This window comes from Cyprinodon tularosa, unplaced genomic scaffold (assembly GCF_016077235.1).
Source record: "Cyprinodon tularosa strain WSP-4 unplaced genomic scaffold, ASM1607723v1 ctg124, whole genome shotgun sequence".
Lineage (NCBI taxonomy): Eukaryota > Metazoa > Chordata > Actinopteri > Cyprinodontiformes > Cyprinodontidae > Cyprinodon > Cyprinodon tularosa.
This window is the reverse complement of record NW_024038048.1, coordinates 3,131,665-3,153,249: the sequence shown is the minus strand read 5'-3', so window position 1 is coordinate 3,153,249 and position 21,585 is coordinate 3,131,665. Positions and strand designations below refer to the sequence as shown.

General features: G+C 38.1%; 1 protein-coding gene across 1 annotated transcript in view; it reads left to right on the top strand.

Annotated features, from left to right (window-relative positions):
• The first annotated feature begins 3,086 nt into the window (after window positions 1-3,086).
• Window positions 3,087-21,585, top strand: part of LOC119777492 (GRIP and coiled-coil domain-containing protein 2) — a 31,853-nt gene continuing 13,354 nt past the window's right edge. The window contains exons 1-16 of the mRNA XM_038276389.1: window positions 3,087-3,271; window positions 3,739-3,801; window positions 4,262-4,346; window positions 4,439-4,518; window positions 4,604-4,708; window positions 4,804-5,308; window positions 7,692-9,478; window positions 9,587-9,650; window positions 9,771-9,871; window positions 14,918-15,016; window positions 15,744-15,863; window positions 17,268-17,432; window positions 17,671-17,775; window positions 19,696-19,858; window positions 21,050-21,150; window positions 21,454-21,531. Coding sequence (XP_038132317.1) covers window positions 3,266-3,271; window positions 3,739-3,801; window positions 4,262-4,346; window positions 4,439-4,518; window positions 4,604-4,708; window positions 4,804-5,308; window positions 7,692-9,478; window positions 9,587-9,650; window positions 9,771-9,871; window positions 14,918-15,016; window positions 15,744-15,863; window positions 17,268-17,432; window positions 17,671-17,775; window positions 19,696-19,858; window positions 21,050-21,150; window positions 21,454-21,531 — 3,627 coding nt within the window. The 5' untranslated portion in view covers window positions 3,087-3,265. The remainder of the gene's footprint in view (window positions 3,272-3,738; window positions 3,802-4,261; window positions 4,347-4,438; window positions 4,519-4,603; window positions 4,709-4,803; window positions 5,309-7,691; window positions 9,479-9,586; window positions 9,651-9,770; window positions 9,872-14,917; window positions 15,017-15,743; window positions 15,864-17,267; window positions 17,433-17,670; window positions 17,776-19,695; window positions 19,859-21,049; window positions 21,151-21,453; window positions 21,532-21,585) is intronic.

The following is a 21,585-nucleotide window of genomic DNA, read 5'->3' as shown; positions in this document are numbered from 1 at the left end:
CCTCACCAACAGGGAAAAGATTTGTTTCTTTAAAGTATAGATTTTTTTTTTTAGTACAGCCATTTCACTCTCAAAGAAAGCTGATCAAATAAACCATTTGAAATCCCAAGTTATTGTGAATTATTCCTGTAATTACTGTTTGGAAACGTCTGTAAAGAATTGTTTGGTTAAGATTATATCAAAAACTGTGACAAATTAAGTGAATAATTAAATTAAAAAGCAATAATAGTAAGTTATGACTTGGAAGTTTAGTTTTTTCTGTTCTTGTTCTTTAACATCATCTGTAAAAGAATCATGTTGAGCTTAAATGAAGAGAGATGAGGTCAGAGACAGTAGGGGTGGAAGATGAATGTATCCTGCTTTCTGTGTTGGTTTGAAATGTGGTTGTTGTTAAGACTAAACCAACGGAAGAAAGCGAAGAGAGATAGAAATAAAGAAAGGCAGTTGCATGAAAGTGCGTCTATGCTCCTCCTGATGGACCCACCCAGGCCATTCATTACTCCCCGAACGCCAGCCAGTGTCAGTTATATTACTGCAAAGGCGTCCCTGACTGACGGCCATGAGTGGGGGGAGAAAAATGGCAGCAAAATACTCTTAGATGCGCTGGAAGAAAACAAGGGAGGGGCTGTTGATGGATGGGTCTGTTTGACCCAGGCGGGTTACTTCCAGATGAGACAGCGAGTCAGCTGAGCTTTTGGCCCCCTGCTCACAGCATGCCATCCTTGTCAGCATAAGAGGCATCAAGCTAAGTTGCCCCCATTGGCGCCTCCGTCACTTGTGTCAAAACAGACGGCCTCCATATTCAACAGATAAAACTAGATGTGATGAGAATACAGAAGCTTCAGTGAGTTTATGACAGCCCTTATGTCAGGGCGAGGGCAAATATCATCCCCTCTCCATAACATCCCAAAACAACCCGGTTGATACAGGACAGCTCTGGGCAGATTTCCTTAACATGAACTGTGACTGAAAAATTACAACTTTGAAATAAATATTTAGGGCTTTTCTCAGTGTCTCATATTTCATGACAGTGCATGCTTCATATTTTCCTTCTCATGTGTTTTATGTGGCAGCTATGACAACAATGTCAATTGATATTCGACTATTTTTTTTCTCCTAAAACTTCATATAAGAAAATACATTTTCATCTCAGAGAAAATTATAATTGGGTTACCTTTTCAAACAAAAAAGAGTTTTTATGAAAAGTTATTGACTCTTATACTAATCGTGCCTTCATCTATGAAAACACCTGACATTTTCAGTAACTGCTGATCACTCTTTTGCATTGCTGTGGAGAACTTTCAGTCAAATTATTTGTTAATTTTTTTTATTTACTTTCAGGGGTGGTGAGTAGAATGTTTATTATTTAGTCAAAACAGAGGGTTTAAAGGCAGATTTTAGACCACGCCAACATATGAACTCCAATTTAGGGAATAATTACCTTAATGTCAAAGCAGTATTATCGGTAGTGGTTCTAGACCAACAGGGAATAGGATTGGCTGATATTTTTTCATGGAGGTACAGAACAAAATTAATAACAAACACACAATAAAAACACTAGGACAAAAGAGCGCATCTCTTAGTATATTGAGTGAGCCATGAAGTCGATGTGGCTGAAGCTTCCTAAAGATTAAAATATGATATCAAATAATTTATGAAGAAAATTGTCCAGCCACTGTATTAAATTGGTTCAAGGGATGAATCAGTAACAATCTCGTCTGACATTGCATATCATCATAACGAATTAATTTAGAGTTACACAGCAAAAATCCATCAAAAAAAATGAAAAATATTCTTTTAAAAGTTCATGTGGCCTTAATTTGAGCAGGTGAATAAACACATCTGCCAAAGGAATGATGCTCTTAAAATAATGTAAATAGATATAATGCACCTGAAATAACCAAGTCCATGCATTTGTTACTTCAAGGCTGGACTAAAAAACCTGGAATTTAGGAACCTGGAAAAACTTCCATTCTACTTTCTAAAAGTAGAATGGAAGGCAGATCTTTTAGTTATCAGGCTCCTCTCCTGTGAAACCAACTACCAGTTTTAGTCCATGAGGCAGACACCCTGTCTACTTTTAAGAGTAGACTTAAAACTTTCCTTTTTGATAAAGTTTATAATTAGAGAGGCTCAGGTTATCCTGAGATATCTCTATAGTTATGCTGCTATAGGTTTAGACTTCTGGAGGACATAGGGACCCCTTTTTCATCATCCTTCTTCATTCTATCTCTATTCTCCTACTCTACAGAATCTGTTAGTTCAATCTCTAACGTTATGATCTCTCTGCTTTTTCTCATAGTAGCTTCATCTGGTCTGTTCCTGTTTGGCTGTGACTCCATCCTGGAGAGAAATATCAGCTGTGCTGCTGCCATCAACACCTTTGTTTATAGATGCTGGAGATCAGCCTGTTTTTCAGTGTAGTCCTGTTTCTCTGACTGTGACTGGCTGGATGTGCTCTCTTCATCCTCTGACATGGGAGCTGGCTCGGAGCTCATCCACCTGGCTGTGTGTTTCCTGGACGGGGCCACATGTGCCTTGTTCTGCTGGAGGTTTCTTCCTGTTAAAATTTGAGTTTTTCCTCTCCACTGTCGCTACAAACATAGTTAGTGTGAAAGATTGCCTTTGAGTCAATGAGTCGATGCAGTCAACTGGTTTTCATTAGATAGAAATTTTTAAATCAATTGGACTGTATGATCTGGTGGACTGTAAAGTGCCTTGAGATGATATGTTGTGAATTGGTGCTATATAGATAATCTGAACTGAATTGAAGATTTTTTTTTCTTAATATGGACACAAATGAACTTATTCCAATCTGAAAAAAATCCTTATCCCCTTTAATCAAGGGGAAATAACCCCAACCTACTTAGACTATATTTTTTTATTATTTTAAATTCATTAATGTCCCCATGCATCTCATTCACTGCTCAACTTTCTCGAATCCCTTTCATAAAACAAATAACTGCGCCAGCTAGAAAATGGGTTGTAATCTTTAACCATTTATATGAATCGCTCACTTTTGCTTGAACACAGCATCTCCTCGGTTTAAACGCGCCGCGTAATTTATTCTGACGTCACTTGGTTGACGATTGCGGAAGTGATTCTTAGCTTTAGCTTAGTATCTCTGAACCAACAAGAATAAAATGTGTCCGTGCTAAATGTCTTCAAAACTGACTGTAATCTCAGATAGAGACTGAAGTGCTCATTGTACCCGCTGTCTCCCTCCGTGACACAGAACTGAGGCGAAGCGGAACAGCCGACTGAGATGGAGGTAAATGTTTACTGTCGAGCAGTTAGCTTTAGCTAAGCTGTCAACTTTGTGTGGAGGATCCTGGTGTTAAAAAGACACCAAAACTCAGAGCTGTTTAAAAGTTTATCTGAAAAGAGACAACTTTGAATAAAAGTGTTTCATGTAAAGTAAACGACGTTCTTTGGTTGATAATAACAGTGTTTATTTTCTGTCTTCCACATCTGTAATATTTAGATCTATACTTCAAATATTACGAATTAATAAGAGGCAACGTTTTATTTTCTACTCTAGATAGATCTATTCGAAAAGTAGGGAGGCATCAAAGGATTATAAATGTTGGCACATGTTATGATTTTAATACCATGTGTGAGATGTTGTAAAAAATATTAATATGTGTTTATATATATATATATATATATATATATATATATATATATATATATATATATATATATAATATTATTTTTATTTATTTATTTATTTTTAAGGATCCTGGTGGTGCTGCAGCTGAGGCTGGGACTCCATCCCAATCAGGGACCCCCAAGTCAAAGGTAGATCACAGCTTTTACTCTGATCATATTTTGAACTTTGGACAATATTTCAGTATATCGGTGATACAACATTTGAACACATTTGAATACTTCAATATACATTACAGACTATCATTACTACAATTGTCACTCACTGACATTCTCTGTCTTATGTAGTTTTATGTGTTTTTGTTTTTCTTAAAGTAATGTAATGTTGGAGGAGATTTAAATACCTCTTAAGTTTATACAGGCATCTATTGCGGGATTTCTTGGTCTTTTTGAGGTTTTATGGTTCTATATCAATATGGAAACCATGTTGTATCAACCGAAATTAAGAAATGTATAAATATAAGATTTTGCCATATCATCCAACTTAATTTTCATTATATTTCACCTCTCATCCAAAGGAGCCCTCCAGTTTTAGGGTTTTTACAAGTGAATAACATTTGCTTTCCTCTTTTTCTTTGCTCCATCTATGCAGCTGGACACATTGTCCAAAGATGACCTCATCAAATATGCCAAAAAACAGATAGCCGCCATGCAAAAGATGAAGACCAAATGTGCAGGTATTTCTTTAACTCATGATTGGTTGGTGCTTTTGAGTCTGTGAGGATCAAAGAGACTCAAATTTGTGACATTGCTCTTTGTGTTTTGCCAGATTTGGAAAAAGAAGTTGAATCCCTCAGGCAACAATCCAAGAATACTGATAAAAGTTCAGAGGATGCCTTGTTGATACAGGTTTGTGTCTATAGTATTATCTCCAGATCTGCTGTAAAAGTAAATATGTTCATATTTAATGATAATATCGTATTTGTTGTTTTAGGAGCTGACTGAAAGAATGGATGTTTTACTCTTGGAGAAAGCTGAAATCCAGCAAAGTCTTACACTCTCACGTAAAGAGCTAGAGAAGACTAAACAGCAAGCCAAGGTGAAAAACTACACAACACATCTGAGAGATTTTCTGCATTGTAATTCTGCTGATGAACGCAGGTCGTCATGTTTATGGTTTTTCTATATTTCCAGGAGGATCTTGCAATGCAGCAGAGCAAACATCAAGGTGTTCTGGAAGACCACCTAGGAAAGATCAAAACTCTAGAATGCAGCATTGAGGAATCCAGACACAAACACCTGAAAGAAGTAACTAATTTCCAGAAGTTACTCCAAGAGCGAGAGGAACGAGACAGAGAAAGGGAGAATGAAAGAGAGAGGGAGCGCAAAGCAGAATATGCAAGTGCTGAAGAGAAAGCAGAAGAAGTCAAACGTTCCTTCGAATCTCAACTGGAAGCCCTTCGAGATGAAATGAAGGCGATCCAAGACAGACAGTCTGAGGAGATGGCTCAGTTGGAGGAGAACTACCAAAAGGAGTTGACAAAGGCCCAGCAGGAGGTGGAGAATCTGAAGGAGGACCTCGCTCAGAAGACTCTTCAGCATGAAGAGGAAATCAGAGCTTTGGAGGAGGATTGTGAGATCGAGAGGGATCGTCTCCTTTTGCTCACAGAGGAGCTGACTGAGCAGCTTGCTTTAAAAGGTAAACCGCAAGTGAAGTTACTTTTTTCTGTTTTAGGTTTAACTTATCTGGTTAGGGCTAAGCTTAAACCCCGTTTTTCTTTATTTAGTGGTTCTTTCCTGGTTTAGAAAAAATAGATAAAACAGAACTTTACATTTCAAACAAAAAAGTCAAAGTAATTTTTGGGCGGCTTACGTGACAGACCAACACAAAGTGGTGGTTAATTCTGAAATTATTTTGTATATGTTTTTTTTTTTTAAACAGTCCTACATCTTAGACTGAACACTGTAGTGTGATTACATAGTTAGTGTCTTAACCCTAAATAAAATCAAGTGTGATCAATACATGTACATGGCCTGTACTTATATAGCTCTTTATCAAGTCAGGAGACTTGACCAAAGCACTTTACACTACATTCAGCCATTCACACACTCACACACTGATGGTAACAAGCTACACTGTAGCCACAGCTGCCCTGGGGCTCACTGACAGAAGCGAGTAGGGGCTTGAAACGTCATTCCTTCGATTTCAGGGCAAACTCCTACACCTGACACCACTGTCGCTCACATGTATTTTAGCAAAAAATAATTGTCCATCTGTATGAAATTTGTATCATCATAAATAAAAATGATTGAATGCTTAAAAGTTTATTAAAGAACATTTACGACAGTAAACATAAATACCAAAGATGACGGCAGACAAGTCAAAGATGAAGGAATAAGAACTGAGTTTTATTTCAAACAGACAGTTCACCAAAAAATTTATTTAACACAGAAAACTGTGGGCCTGTAACATCATTTTTATATCCTTGTGGTGAGGAATTTCTCTTACTTTTTATCCTACCATGGGCTTGTATCTACGCGACACATCAGATTCAAAAGACATTCTTAGCTTCAGTTAATCATTGTAAATGATCCTCGCAAACCTGATGCATCCACATGTTAATAAGTGAGTGCTCGTGCCTGGAAAATATATTTCTGCATATTTACTGCCCCATTCATGCAATATAAGGGTACGACTTTTCATGCTTGCCATTCACAAAACAAACAAAGAAAAAAACAAAGAAATAAAACTTTACTAGTTCAGAGATCATGGTTCTGAGAGCTGAGAGGCTCGATTATAGGGTCAGTGGGGATTAAATCACAAGAGCTGTAAATGACATGGTTCCACTGTTATAGACATAAAAATAGTTGGAGAATTAAAAAACTAAAATAATTAGATCCAAAAACAGTGGATGAAAACCACTGTTGGAGGCAAGAGGTACAGTATGTGTAAATTGGTAATAGTAGTTCACCATCGACCAACAAGACACACAATTCTCCAACATCTCCTTTTAATACTCATGCAAACCTGTACTCTCCAGACTACATCTTTCATCCCTTTATCACATTCCATCTCTTTCATACAACATATAGTAAAAATGTTGATTCAATTCAGTTTATTAATATAGCACTAATTCAAAGCACATGTCATCTCAAGTAAAAAAAAAAACAATCCACTGGACTTGGATTCCAGGTTTGAAGACATTTTGCTTCCCATCCAGGAAGTTTTTTCAATTAAAAATGTCAGAATTATGGTTGACTTGAAGCTTTTATATAGTAGCCCAAAAACATGTGAATTGAACCAGAAGAATGGGTTCGCCTTTTAGGAATGGGGAGTCGTTTTGGGTTCTTTGTTAGCCCCCTTTCAGAGGCAAAGCCCAGTATCGGATATTGCAAGCTTTTTGGAATTACTATGACCTGGATGACTTAATATCTACTAGCATCTCATCTCAAGCACTTTACAGAGACAATTCAACCAGATCAAACAGTCAGATTGACTCAAAGCTTTCTGTCTAAGGAAAACCAGTTGATTGCATCGACTCATTGACTGGAAGGCATTCACTGATGGCAAACCTCTAATTTGACAGAGTCATTCAAACCCTAACATTTCACGTTGGATGTAACAACAAAGCCAAGGTGCAACAACATTAAGTTATATAAATGCGAGTCTATGTGTCTAACTTTCTATCAATTTTCTGTTCCAGATGTTATTTCAACAGTAGCTTGATTTCACATAGAATTCACTGACTGTTCTTTGTTGTCGGTAACTCGGTATGCAGTGTCCCCTGTTATTGACACACCAGCTGCAGGTGTAATGATCGGTAGTTCTGTCATCACCGAATAAATATGTAATTTTTAATTGCAGAGTTGCATAATATATAATGATGTAGCCTAATAAAATGGACAATTGCTTCTAAGTAACAACAAACTAGTTTTGAAGAAAAGCTGACTCCTACTTCAAGCCTGGAGCACCCCACACAATTAAAATACAGATGGCTGTAAATACTCTAACAGAACTGATGCAGAGTTGTTGTAAAATGAATTAATTGGCAGATATAAGATTGTTATTCTGTGTTTTGCAGACAGCCACCTGCAAGATGTTCAGGAGGAAGATGAGAATCCCAACCGTAGTTCTGGGATCGCCAAAATGCTGGAGCTGTCTGGCTGCAAACCGGCTGAAGCTCAGAGTGATGGAGCAGAGAGCGACTCAAGCAGGCTGAGGCTGGCGCTGGATGATCTTCAGTCTCAGAACACCATGCTGCAGGACGAGCTCACACTGCTCCGTAATGTGAAGGGGGAGCTGGAGGCAGAGCTGGAGAAGTTCAAAGAGGAGTTCCAGCTGGAAAAAGAGGAGCTTGAGTTTAAAATCGATGAGCTCCAAATGATTAGAGATAGTCCTTCCACTGAGGTTTTGGTGAAGCTTGAACCTGAGCAACCTGAAGTTCAAGCAGAACTAAAAAACACATTTAGCACATCAGCCGGTGACCAGGAGTCCCTGAATGAGGTGCTGAGAAGCAGATGTGAGGCTTTAACTAGAGAAAGAGACTCTGCCTTAGCGGAGTGCCAGAACATGAGAGACATACTTCAGAATGTGGAGACAGAGCTGGGACAGAAGACCAAAGACTTTGTTCAACAGTACATCGCCATGAAAGAAAAGGGAGCCAACACGGTGCAAGAACTTCAGGAGAGGATCGAGCAGCTGAATCAACAGAGAGATGAGCTACTGATGAGGTTGACTGATGTCACAGAGGAGAAAAACATGCTGAAGAATATGGAGGACCTTCAGCAAAAACTAGAGCACCCCCCTGCTGAAAAACAGACACTTTCTACATCCACAGAAGAAGAAACCTTAAAACAGACGGTGGAGGAGCTGACTACTCAGAACGAAGAGATCTTATCCCAGCTGAAGATGAAGGAGAACATAATTCAAGACCTGGAAGAAATGGTCTCTATGCTGTCGGAAGAACGGGATAAATTGCAAGACCAGCTCAAGCGCAAACAAGATGAAGTGCAAAAATTGATTGATGAGAAAACAAAAGAAATTGAGATGTTGATGGTGGAGAAGGAAAGAGAAGCACTTTTACTTAAAGAGAACAAAAGCAAGCAGGTGGAAGGTTTGAGAACACAAATGGACAATAAGATAAAACATCTAAATGAGGAAAGAGAAAAGCTGGAAGAAAGCCTAAAGGAGAAGATGTCAATTCACGAGGAGACGGTTTCCAATTTGGAGCTGAGAATCAAGCAGCTCTCCACAGAGAAGGATGAGCTCCATCAGAAATGGGAGGAGGCTTTATCAGAAATCTCCAAGCTTCAGAAAGACGGGGAGCTTCTGGCCTCCAAGCTGGCAAACCTGGAGGCTCAGCTGGAGGAGAGAGGAGCTGAAAAGGAACAACTAGAGGAGAGGTTAAGGTCAGTCATGGAGGAGGCAGACAAAGCCAGCGCTTCTGTGAAGCTGCTGGAGGAAGGTCAATCTGAAGCGCTCAACAAGTCTACCGAGGAGCTTGAAGAGCTCCGAGTACGTGTCGATGAGCTCCAAAAGGAGAGAAATATGTTGAAGAGAAACCTTGGAGAGTTGGAAACTGAGAAAAGAGGAGGGGAGATGCAAACAGACTTGGAGGCTCACATCAGAGACCTGGAAAAGGAGCGGAACATGTTGAGAGGGAATCTGGAGGAGGTAGTAAAAGATGTAGAGGGACTGCAGAGAGATCTCCAAGATATGAAGTCAGTTAATGAGAAGATTCATGATGAGAACCAGAAACTCCAGGCTCAAATTTCTCAGGCTCAGGAAGAGAAGGAGCAATGGGAAACCCAGCTGGCAGAGAAGGACTCTCTGGTAGCCCAGCTAAGAAGTGAAATAACCGCCCTCCAGGTGGGTGGAACATCTCATCACAACTGGTTATGAACAACCTTCCTCAGCAAAGATATCGTTCTGGTTTAAGCAAAACATCTGAAACCTTTTTCTCTTTTCGGTTCACAGGAATCTAATTCCCAGTCTGCTACCTCAGAGGAAAACGAAGCCAACGAGACGAGCAAGAAATTAGGTGCGACGACTTCTCCCATCCATTTTCTTTAAATCAATAAGCAGTCCTTCAAAATCTGTTACGTAATCAACCTTCTGTTGAACGCTTCCACTCAGACTTTCTGACTTCATCTTCCCACAGGTCTCCTCGAAAACCAAATCAAAGAAAAGGACGAGAGGATCAACAAAATCAAGGCAGTCGCAGTTAAAGCAAAGAAGGAGCTGGACAACAGCAAGAAGGAGGTAGTCTGATTACTTCTATCACATCTAAAAGCTTGATGTGAGACTTATTATTTTTATTAGGAACATGGATGTGGTGTTTCTTTACAGGAAAGATTATACAGTGTGGAAAGTTCTTCATGGTGGAGTTCCTCAGTTTCTCTGAGAACGAAGTCGATGGTTTCTAATTTTTAGGGTAGTTTTATGCATTTAAAAAAAACAAGGGTTAGAATTTCTACATTCAGGCTGAATTCAGATTTCCTTGGATTGGTTATGTTTACATGTGGAGCACACATTATGCTCAGCCAGTTACAGATCTGCCAGTTCTTAGCCTCGCTATGGGCCTGATCTTCAAAGACTCCAAACAAGAAGCACTCCAGGGCAAATTGTGGGCATATTGAGGTGATCTGCAAAGATAGACATGTAAATAGGTTCCATTTTGGCGCTCAATTTAAATGAGAGATCGCATGTTCTTCTGGCAGTTTGAGGGGCATGTAGTTGGAGGTAATAATGATAATGACTATCGTGAAGTTGAGGAGAAACTGAGACTCTTGCAAGAGGATGTTCAAATTTATTTAACGTCCTCAGACGGAGAGAGCTCCGACTGGGGCAACCTCAGTACATACATTTATACCTTACAAAATCCCAACACTCTCTCTCCCATGGAACCACCCCTGCATAAAGAACTTTCTCACACACGAACATTTGGAGGAAAAACAACTTCAGTTCATCAATGCCATTCCCAGTTAGGTTAATTTATCTTTCATTGGCCAGAAAACAGCAGTCCTCCCCTTCATGCCATGAAGGAGGCTGTGTCAACTCATTATTATCTCTCATGATCTTCGTATGGAGCCTGTGAAGCTAAGAACAGACATAGCTCAACATTTTTACTCCACACTATTAAACTATAATAGTAATAATAATGGTCAATATTATTTATAGTGAAAATACCTCAAATGGCTGCAAACAAAAGTAAAAAAATAAACCTAAATTAAATTTAAAACTTCAAAATTTCAGCATTTGATACAGTGGATCATTATACCCTTTTATCTTGATTTTAGTGCATTGGGTGGGAATTTAACGAACAGCTCTGCAGTGATTCAGGTCCTACCTGAGTGATCGAACATTTTATGTCAGTCTGGGAGATTCTGTGTCCTCCACTGCTCCATTTTTATATGGGTTCCTCAGGGTTCTGTCTTCTTTTAACTCTTTATCTGCTCCCTCTTGGATCCATTCTTAGGAAGCTTTGGGTCACTTTTCACCATTATGCAGACAATAGTCTATGTCCCAATGAGGCGATTCAACAAAAACTGTTGAATCGCAAAGGAAATTTTGAGATAGTGATATGTTGTAGATCTTTAGTTGCCAATCTGCAGACTGTTTAAAATGCTACTGCATGAATTTTAACTGGGACACATACGTTTGAACATATATCCCCAGTTTAAGGTTCACTTCTTTTTAGTTTCTAGTCTTTAAATGGCCTTACTTTAGTTCAGCCTACCAATTACTCCTGTCAGTACATACAACAAGGTGTAAACTCAGAGGGGACCCGGCCTTCTTTGTAGCCGGTCCCATACTCTGGAAGGGTTTGCCATTGCATGTCAGGGTTCCTCTTTGAACCTTTTTAAATATCTTTTAAAGTCTCATCTTTTCTTTCTGGCATTTAATCCTCAAAAGAAGGTTGTTGTTCGTTGATTTTATGTGTTTTTCTTTTTTCTTTTTTCCATATTGGCATTATACTTATTTAGTGGATTTTTTTTTTTTTTATTAATTTTAGTTGATTTATTTTTTTATTTTTTTTATTTCTGCTTTTGTGCAGCATTTTGGTCCTATTGGCTTTTTGAAGTGCTATATAAAAAAAGTTGGATTGGATTGGATATTTTCACCATATTCATGAGTGAATTAATTGAAATCTTGGCCTCTGATACTATTGCCAGTGAGCATCTGTTCATTTTGATGTTTATATTGGGGAGAAAATGCAGCCTCTGGCACTTTAGTTCGAACATTTGGCTTTTGGACATCAATTCTCTGATAAGGAAAATTAAGGGCCCTTTACATTAAGATTCTAGTGGACAGGCCTGGTCTATGAACTCTTAATATCTCAGAGTCATTAAAGAGAACATTTACCCAAAAATGGAGGGATTTGAGTTCAGAGATGGAACTGTAAAGTCCTGAGGTCCAGTGTCCTGCAGCTCTTGGACGTGTCCCCAGTCAAACATTTCTTATTTAAATGACTGAACCTCTCGGCCACCTAAGATTTCCATAGAGGGACGTCATGTTTGAAGCTAAAAATAGTTTTAATTTTTACATGAAACACAGGGCGACATACAGGTGCTGGTCATAAAATTAGAATATCATGAAAAAGTAGATTGATTTCAGTAATTCCATTTAAAAAGTGAAACTTGTATATTATATTCATACATTACATACAAACTCATATATTTCAGATGTTTATTTTGTTTAATTTTGATGATTACAAATGACAACAAATGAAAATCTCAAATTCATCATATCAGAAAATTAGAATATTACTGAAGACCAATAAAAACAAAGGATTTATAGAAATGTTGGCCAACTGAAAAGTATGAACATGAAAAGTATGAGCATGTACAGCACTCAGTATTTAGTTGGGCCTCCTTTGGCCTGTATTACTGCAGCAATGCGGCGTGGCATGGAGTCGATCAGTCTGTGGCACTGCTCAGGTGTTATGATAGCCCAGGTTGCTCTAATAGTGGCTTTTAGCTCTTCTGAATTGTTGGGTCTGGTGTATTGCATCTTCTTCTTCACAATACCCCATAGATTTTCTATGGGGTTAAGGTCAGGAGAGTTTGCTGGCCAATTAAGAACAGGGATACCATGGTCCTTCAACCAGGTACTGGTAGCTTTGGCACTGTGTGCAGGTGCCAAGTCCTGTTGGAAAATGAAATCTGCATCTCCAAAAAGTTGGTCAGCTGCAGGAAGCATGAAGTGCTCTAAAACTTCCTGGTATGTGGCTGCGTTGACCCTGGACCTCAGAAAACACAATGGACCAACACAGCAGATGACATGGCACCCCAAACCAGAGAACATGACGTTGGACCACTCACCAGCAGTCCAGTCCTGTTTCTCTTTAGCCCAGGCAAGACGCTTCTGACGCTGTCTGTGGTTCAAGAGTGGCTTGACACAAGGAATGCGACAGCAGAAACCCATGTCTTTCATACGTCTGTGTGTGGTGGTTCTTGAAGCACTCACTCCAGCTGCAGTCCACTCTTTGTGAATCTCCCCCACATTTTTGAATGGGTTTTGTTTCACAATCCTCTCCAGGGTGCGGTTATCTCTCTTGCTTGTACACTTTTTTCGACCACATCTTTTCCTTCCCTTCGCCTCTCTATTAATGTGCTTGGACACTGAGCTCTGTGAACAGCCAGCCTCTTTAGCGATGACCTTTTGTGTCTTGCCCTCCTTGTGCAAGGTGTCGATGGTCGTCTTTTGGACAACTGTCAAGTCAGCAGTCTTCCCCATGATTGTGTAGCCTATAGAACTAGACTGAAAGACCATTTAAAGGCTTTTGCAGGTGGTTTGAGTTAATTAGCTGATTAGAGTGTGGCACCAGGGGCCATCAATTTTGAACCTTTTCACAATATTCTAATTTTCTGATATGATGAATTTGAGATTTTCATTTGTTGTCATTTGTAATCATCAAAATTAAACAAAATAAACATCTGAAATATATGAGTTTGTATGTAATGTATGAATATAATATACAAGTTTCACTTTTTAAATGGAATTACTGAAATCAATCTACTTTTTCATGATATTCTAATTTTATGACCAGCACCTGTAGGTGTAAAGCTTTTTTTTATGCATTTTTTATTTCCAAATTGATCTCTCTCTGTTTCCATTTGGATTGTCGGACTTATAATTTCTTTGTTACTGGCTTAGAAAATCATTTTAAAAGTAATTAACAAAATCTGCAGGGGGTCAAAAAAATATTTTTCTCCCTGCAATAAAGGAACTTCTGAATCATAAAAGGCATTTATTTTTCACTCTAAAATGTTTTTGTATTATAAGCCTAGCTTTATTATTTACTTTACACAGTAACTCCACTTTGTGGTGCAACTCTCTTTTTTTTTTTTTTTTTTTTTTACGTTTCCCTTCCGTTCTCTTTAAAGCTTTCTCACAACTATTCAATTAAGCCGAGGGGAATTTTGTTTTTATATTAAGACGTATGCACTGATTATCCCCCCACTTATATATATATATATATATATATATATATATATATATATATATATATATATATATATATATATATATATATATATATATATATATATATATATATATATTCTTTCTGTTAATTGATTTAATGAATTACTTAGGTACCACATAGAGTATTCTCTTTGGCTCCCACTAACCATTAGTGCCCATATAGTCCCCATTCTCAGGCGAAGTCATGCTACTGTAGTGTTAAACAAAATAAAAAGGATAAACACATTAATAAAAAGGCATCAGCTGAGAACTCAATATAAAACTGAGAGCAACAATGACTAAATGTGTATCTATCTCTTTAATAATAAGTATGAAGCTACATGCACCCTAATTCATTACATTGAGACTCTTTTTTTATCATCATTTCTGCTAGATATTTAGCTTTTCTTAAAGTAAATCTTTCCAAAGTGGTTCATCTTGGAGCAGTTAGTGAGATTTCTCCTTTTGGTTTACAGTGTTTCGCTGAAGTCGGATGTGGATGTCTTTATTCTAACTCTTCATACTTTGATCTTGGTTCGGCAGCTATTTGTTGCATGAGTTACAATCAGCTTAGCATACTTTCCTCAGCAGTGAGATTCTTAATAATTATAAAACCTTTAATTAAATTCCTGTCTCTAAAAAATCCCAGCCTTAAGTTAATTTTAGAACCATCAACAGGGAATGAACATATTTAGTTTTATTTAGTTTTAGGGCTCCAAAATAATCTGTGAACTGTCTCTTGTTATGGATGCGTCAATCTTTCTGAGGTTTTTATGTTTTCAACTATCTAATAAATGTTCAATACTAAAGTTACAACTTATTGCATTTTCTTTTTTGTAGATCGTTACCCTCAAGGAGGAAGTAGCATCACTAAAAGCTGAGCGAGAAAAAAACAACAGTTCAATGAAAGATATCATTCATGGAGCTGAAGGATATAAGGTAGGATGTACTGAATTTGATCCTAATCCTTTTATGTTTGATCAATCGGTGCACTCCTAATGGTGCTGGAGACGCCTTTAAAACACTCCAAGGAAAATGTCTGTGTTCATTAGAACCAATTTACAAAGGTTCCTATATTTGACAGGTTACAAAACTTGGCTTCTCTCAAGGTTCTGGATTTGCTTTTTTCCCCCTTACTCTGATACCCCACAGCAGATCACGTTTAAGAGCAGCTTAATGGGGGTAAAGTTCAGACGTAGAGCTAATTGAGAAAGAAACAAACCTCAACTAATCTTATTAAGCTGAAAGTATTTAAATAAAACAGAATTAGCAAAACTGTGAATCTATAGATTTGCAAAAGCAGACCTAAAGCCACCTTTTTTTTTTTTCTTTTTTTTTAAAGCGAATCGGCTTAAAATAAAACCAACAAATTTGATTCATTTCCTTTTCTCATGCCTTCTAAACACAGTTTGTAGCTAATTGGAAAGCAGAGGCAGAGAAAAGGTGATATGACTCCCAGCGGTGTCCATAAACGCCCTCCAGCGTGCAGCTCCCTTTACAGCTGTGTCTCTGTTAAAGAGGGAAGCGCTCTGTTGTGTCTAATGAAAGTTTTGTCCCACAGCCAAACGTAAATGCATCTGATATGTGTGATGCATAGTGTTTGCCTTCACCGACTTGTTCAACCGACCTCCGGTAATGAATATTGAAGACGTGTGCGTGTGTTTAGAACCTGCAGATAGATTACGACAGGCAGACCGAGCTACTGGATAAGGAGAGGGAGAAGGTGGAGGCTGCAGAGAGACAGATTGCTGAGCTGACCAAGCGACTCAGCAGTGCTGTCACACAGGTAACTGGGATACACACTCAATCACTTACACACGTATGCAACAAACAAAATGCTTTCAGCCTGCTGTAAATCTTAGCTGGGAGACGGTGTCCGGCAATACTGGGAGCATAACTCAGTTTCCATATGATTTACAGAGTCATTTTAGCCGGCTACATGTTTCCCAGATATATCTGGAGCCCGGCACCCACAAATAGGCCATCAGTTGTGACTGGGTGAGCAAGGGAGAAATTGTTTTTGTATATATATACTCTTCTGCCCCCCCTCAAAAGCTCATAACTGTCTCTTTCCAATGAGAGAACAGGCAGGTAAATGGAGCGAGGTATAGCTTCCATCTGTTGTGTTCTGGTGCGTCGCCGTTTCCTGAGGTTTCTTATGAGCCCAAGGTTCTCAGTGGGCTCGCGCGCGGCGAAGCTAGTTAGTGATCTCTGCGTACGTCTCCGTTTACCCATCATTGATTTAGTGTTTGGCTGACAGCTGCCTGGAGACGTTTGCAGCCGCTGCTTGTTGAGGATCCTGTCTGGAGAAAACCCCCACAGAGCTCACTCATGTCAGATTCGCATGGATGGTTTTTCAGAAACACCTTGGTTTGGTGTGTTTGACTACAAGCACGTCTCCCAAAAAGAAAAACTCAACACTAAAGGAAGATAAACTCCTCTTTTATGTCTGTTTTTATTTTATTATTCTTTTTAAGAGATGGTCTGTTGATCTCATAAAAAAAGAAAAACTGTATATGATAGTGGGAATTACTGATTTTTTGTCAGAGAAGAGAATCAACAATGGCTGTTATGATTACTTTGTTTTATTTCTCATCCAGACCTGGAAAAGGTTCAATCTCAGACCTTTCCAGGTATAAATAACTTGCAAAAGCAGAGTTTTCTCTTTCTAGACTGTATTACCTTTCTAGTGGTGTGCAAAATATGAAATCAGAATCTCTAAAATTCAGAATCCATCACCTAAATTGATTCCGTTTATCCATTTGTTCCTATATTGAGCCATTCTTCTATAAAACCTCTGTCCATCTATTACTCATCCATCAATCCATCACTCATCTACCTTTCTTTTATCCATCCATCAGTTGTCTGTCCTCCTGTATTTCATCCATCCATCAATCCATATGTTTTCTGTCCATATTTTGTTCATATATCCATCAGGCATCTGTCTGTATTTATTTCATCCTTCCAGCTGCCTTCCATCTATCCTTCCATCTCTATCCACGTCTTTGAACATCTGTGTTTTGCAGGTTAAGTATTTGATTCAATATTTGCAGTAAATTGATGGAAAACTTTGGTCTATCCATACTTTAGAGCAAAATCAAAATCGGCTTACAATACTGAAAAAAATGGCCTAAATGTCTGGATTTAAAAACTATGATAGATAGAAGTATGAGTGTTATCCTTTTTGCAGAAGGAAACGCTGAGCAGTGAGAAGGAGGATCTCCTGGCCGGGGTGGAGACCATGAGGAGCACAGTGAAGCAGCTGGAGGCCAAGAATCAGGAGCTGCAGAAACAGCTAGCAAGCCTGGATAGAGACCTGCTGGCTGAAAGAGCCATGAAAGAACAGAAGCTGAAGGTAAAGATTAAAAGAGATGGAAGTTCAAATGTATTTAATAATCTTATACATTTTTAGGCCAGCTTTAAATGTATGTCCAATTCAATCAGAAATGCTTCTTTCATAGTTAATAACATATATTTTCAGCTCATAAATCACCAGAATTAGATCATATAAGTCAATAATTTAATCTGATTGAATCTAGCGGGGTAGTGGTATGGTTTACTGACATGCTGAAAGTGATTGCTTACCCCTCCAGGACCTGTCATCTGCCACGAAGGAAGTGGAGGAGCTGACAGCTCAGCTCCACAAGCAGCAGCAGCAGTCTCAGCAGACCGCCCAGGAGCTGGAACAGCTACGCAAAGTACGCAAAAACACAAGTGTTTGTCAGGCCGAGTGTGTCTCGGGTCAGCTCTAACAACTGAGCTAGAGATGGCCGGCCTGAAGCTATGGTGGCACCCTGAGAAAAAGCTTTAGCCTGCAGGAGAAGGAGCTGCTGTTTCTTTTCCATTAGTGGAGACCTACATAGTACAGCAGAATACATGAAAGCTGCCTGGAGCTCTGACTTTGTCTTTGTTGATTCATCCAGTGAAACTGAATTTCTCCTGGTAATGCACTTTTATTTTAAGAAAAAGCGTGATATGTGCTCTTGTCATGTTTGTTCCAAAATTATATTTAAGAGTCCTTGCATTGTGCAGGATAAATTAATTTAATTAATTTACTTTTTTCAGTTTATTTACATGGTGGATAGTATTTCTAAGCATTTAATGAGTAAAAAGCATCTTATCTTTTTAGGGATTCACAGATCAATCAACTAGGGATGCACAATATAATCGGCCCCCTATCGGTATCAGCCTGTATCGGCCTTAAAACTGAATATCGGACATCGGCCACCCCACCAATATTTAACCCGATATTTCATCAGCTTCTGAGTTTCTAAAGTCTAAAAAAAAAAAAAATAATACTACTTCTTCTTCTTCCTCAAAATCTTCTTTTTTACAGGCTTAAAAACTTCTAAAGACGAGGGAAAAAATATTGATACATTAAAATATCACAATATCTTCATATGCTGATATATTGCCATTTAAAAACACCATATCAATCTCTTTTACTAATGAAATATTGCTATATGTCATCGTTATGCTACGAAATCCCCCGAAAATTCACAAAATTTGGCCATATTTTTATATGTTGATATATTGACGCGGTATGGATCTATTTTACCAACAAAATTTCACAAGAATTTGCAAAATATCGCGAGAGTTTGTAACAAAACGATGAAATTTCACGAGATTTTGAAAGTAAAATAGATCGATACCGCGTTTTTAAAAATCAATTTGATATCAGCATATGAAAATATATTTGAGTATATTATTTTTCAAAGTGTCAGAAATGGATAACAAAACTGCTATTTTCAATGACTACTTATTTTTGTCCAGCTTTAACATCGGTATCAATATCGGTTATCGGCTACATGAGTTTTAAAATATCGGCATATCGGATATCGGCCAAAATCCCAATATCGTGCATCCCTAGAATCAACCAATTTTCTCCTGACTGGCTCTGACCAATGACAGGGATTTTATATTTCTCCATTTTAATAATCAAAATTAACAAATTTTCCTTCTTAATTTGGTCTGTAAACACAAAAAAAAACATGTTCTAGTTTAATGTTATCAGGTGAAGGTAGCAGACTGTTGGTTGGCATTAGATTCTCCCAGTCTGATTTATTTAGGTATAACTAAAAGGATTTTACAGTGAAATCGGTATTCAGCTAAAAATTTAAAATAAAAATAAAAAATTAGCTCTTTTAAAATTGAAAAAAAATTTCCCTAAAGTTTATTAATTGATGATTCTTTTTGTAGACTTAAGCAAATATGTTTACGGTAATAAACCTCAGCTGAAGTTAGTTGTACTTTTTGATCCTGCATTTTAATAATTCTTTTATCATAGACTAACAGTGGGAGTCTAATAAGCAGTTATCTATTTGCATTTTATTCTGACATTAAAAATAAACCAAAGGTTTTTTTAAGGTCAAGTACCATATTGTTCTGAGTCTATACTAGAAACCTTGCATGTCCTTGTAGATCTAGGTAACAACCATGTTCCTCTATTCCCAATACAATCAGACAGTATCTCCAGAACATGATTAAATGGTACTCTCTTCAAACAGACTATAGGAATGTAAAATTTAAATTCTGTTAAGATAAATATTTGTAAGTAAAAATGCATCTTTTTATTATGTCTTCTTAGTCATGATGTAGTGTGTTGACTTTGCCACTAGGAGGCACAGCAGAGCTCCCTGCTGGACATGGAGATGGCCGACTACGAACGTCTGGTGAAAGAACTAAATGGAAAACTGACAGAGAAAGATGAGTGTGTGGAGGAGCTGAAAGCCCAGATTAACACCCTCAGCCAGACGCAGGAGACCCACAAACAGGAGATTGGTATGAGATGCATGTTCAGGTTTTAAAATCTCAAATGATGAATGTATTTTTTTCATTAACAGGTTCTGAGTAGTCGTCTGGTTGCCTTTACACTGTCAGGTCAGATTTGGTTTAGAGAAAGGGAAATGTTCCTCCTGCTGCTGAATAGACTTAATTTACTCACTGGATGACAGGAGGTGTCCAGCTCAGGTCACAACAGTTATAAAGATGGACGGATGGAGCCAGGGAAATAACAGCCATAACGGTGGCAAGCAAAAAAATAATAATAATACAATAAATATAGGAGAAAAAAAAAATCTTTATTCAATGTTTATTGAGGTAAATAATAAACAATAAAACCCAAAATGATTGGACTTTAATCGCAAATTAACATGGGAACATGCTGATAGATAAGAATATATTCCCAAAGCTTTACTCTATTTCAGCAAAAGCATTTTTATTTTTTTTTATTAAACCAACCTGTAGGCTTGAAAGGATTGTAAGGAAACACCTCTCAAAGAGTTTGAAAAAGGTCCATGTTTCAAACCTTATCAAAACATCATTATCAAACTGAAGCCACTATTCAAACGTATAGCTCTTTGTGTCATCAGTCTATGTGAGTTTGACTTTGTCAAATGGATTTCTGAAGTAAATGACATTTAGATAAAGTTCTAATTGTTTAGGATGCACCCATTTATTAAATGTAGCAGTCAGAAGCCCTGAGACCTAAAGGTATTGTGGAGGATATATTTTTTGATCAAAATAGGTGGTCCTCCTAGTTGTAAGGCCATCCTAGGTGTTCGTCCCCATTTTTACTTACCGCTGGTGAGTCTGACATAGTGGAAAATTGCAAATCTTTTTGAAAGTAAGCTTGTATGAGCGATGCAAACAGCAACTTTTAAACAGAGCGCGCATGAGGAGAAATGGGCTTGTGCACGCTCTCGCATACGTTTAATAGGCATTCCCTCTCAGGAGTGGGTACAGGGTTGTGCATGTGCTTTTTTTTTAAGTGGAGAGTGCGGCTCCTTTAAAATTTCACGAAAATCCTCCACTGTACCTTTAATATTTAGTGAGAGAAGATTGACCTGAGACTTTAGGATGTTTAGGTTGACAATATTATCTTCTGTTAAAACTGGCCTGTTGCTGTTTTGGCGTTCTGATGTCTCATGTCTCATGTCTGCACATGTCTGATATGATTTTATGCGTCTCCAGAGAGTTTGAAGTCTCAGCTGGACCAGGAGGAAGAGAAAACTATGAAGATAAAGCAGCTGCTGGTGAAAACCAAGAAAGATTTGGCAGATGCCAAAAAACAGGTCTGTGTTTCTGTTATTTTAGACAAACTTTATTGAAATTTTGTTTTGTACAGCTCTCATGACATTTCCATTTGTCAAAGTGCAGCAGTGATCAAATGTAAACATGCAAATAACAAAGGCCTTGATATAGTCAGTTTAATGCAGAGACCGTGACATGATTTAGAGTCACTGTTAGTGTATCCCTAAGGATTTGCTGTTACTGTGCCGCTCTGATGAAAGCAAAAGTAAGGGTGACTGGAGAAGGCCTTGGAAGATATTGAGAATAGTTACTAATATTATACCTGCGTGTATTCATGCATGCAGGAGAGCTCCCTCATGATGCAGCAGGCGTCTCTGAAAGGAGAGCTGGAAGCGAACCAACAGCAGCTCGAAAGCTCCAAGGTAAAAAAAATAAAAAATTCTCTACCTATTTTGTTCAAAGTCTTGTTCCGTTCT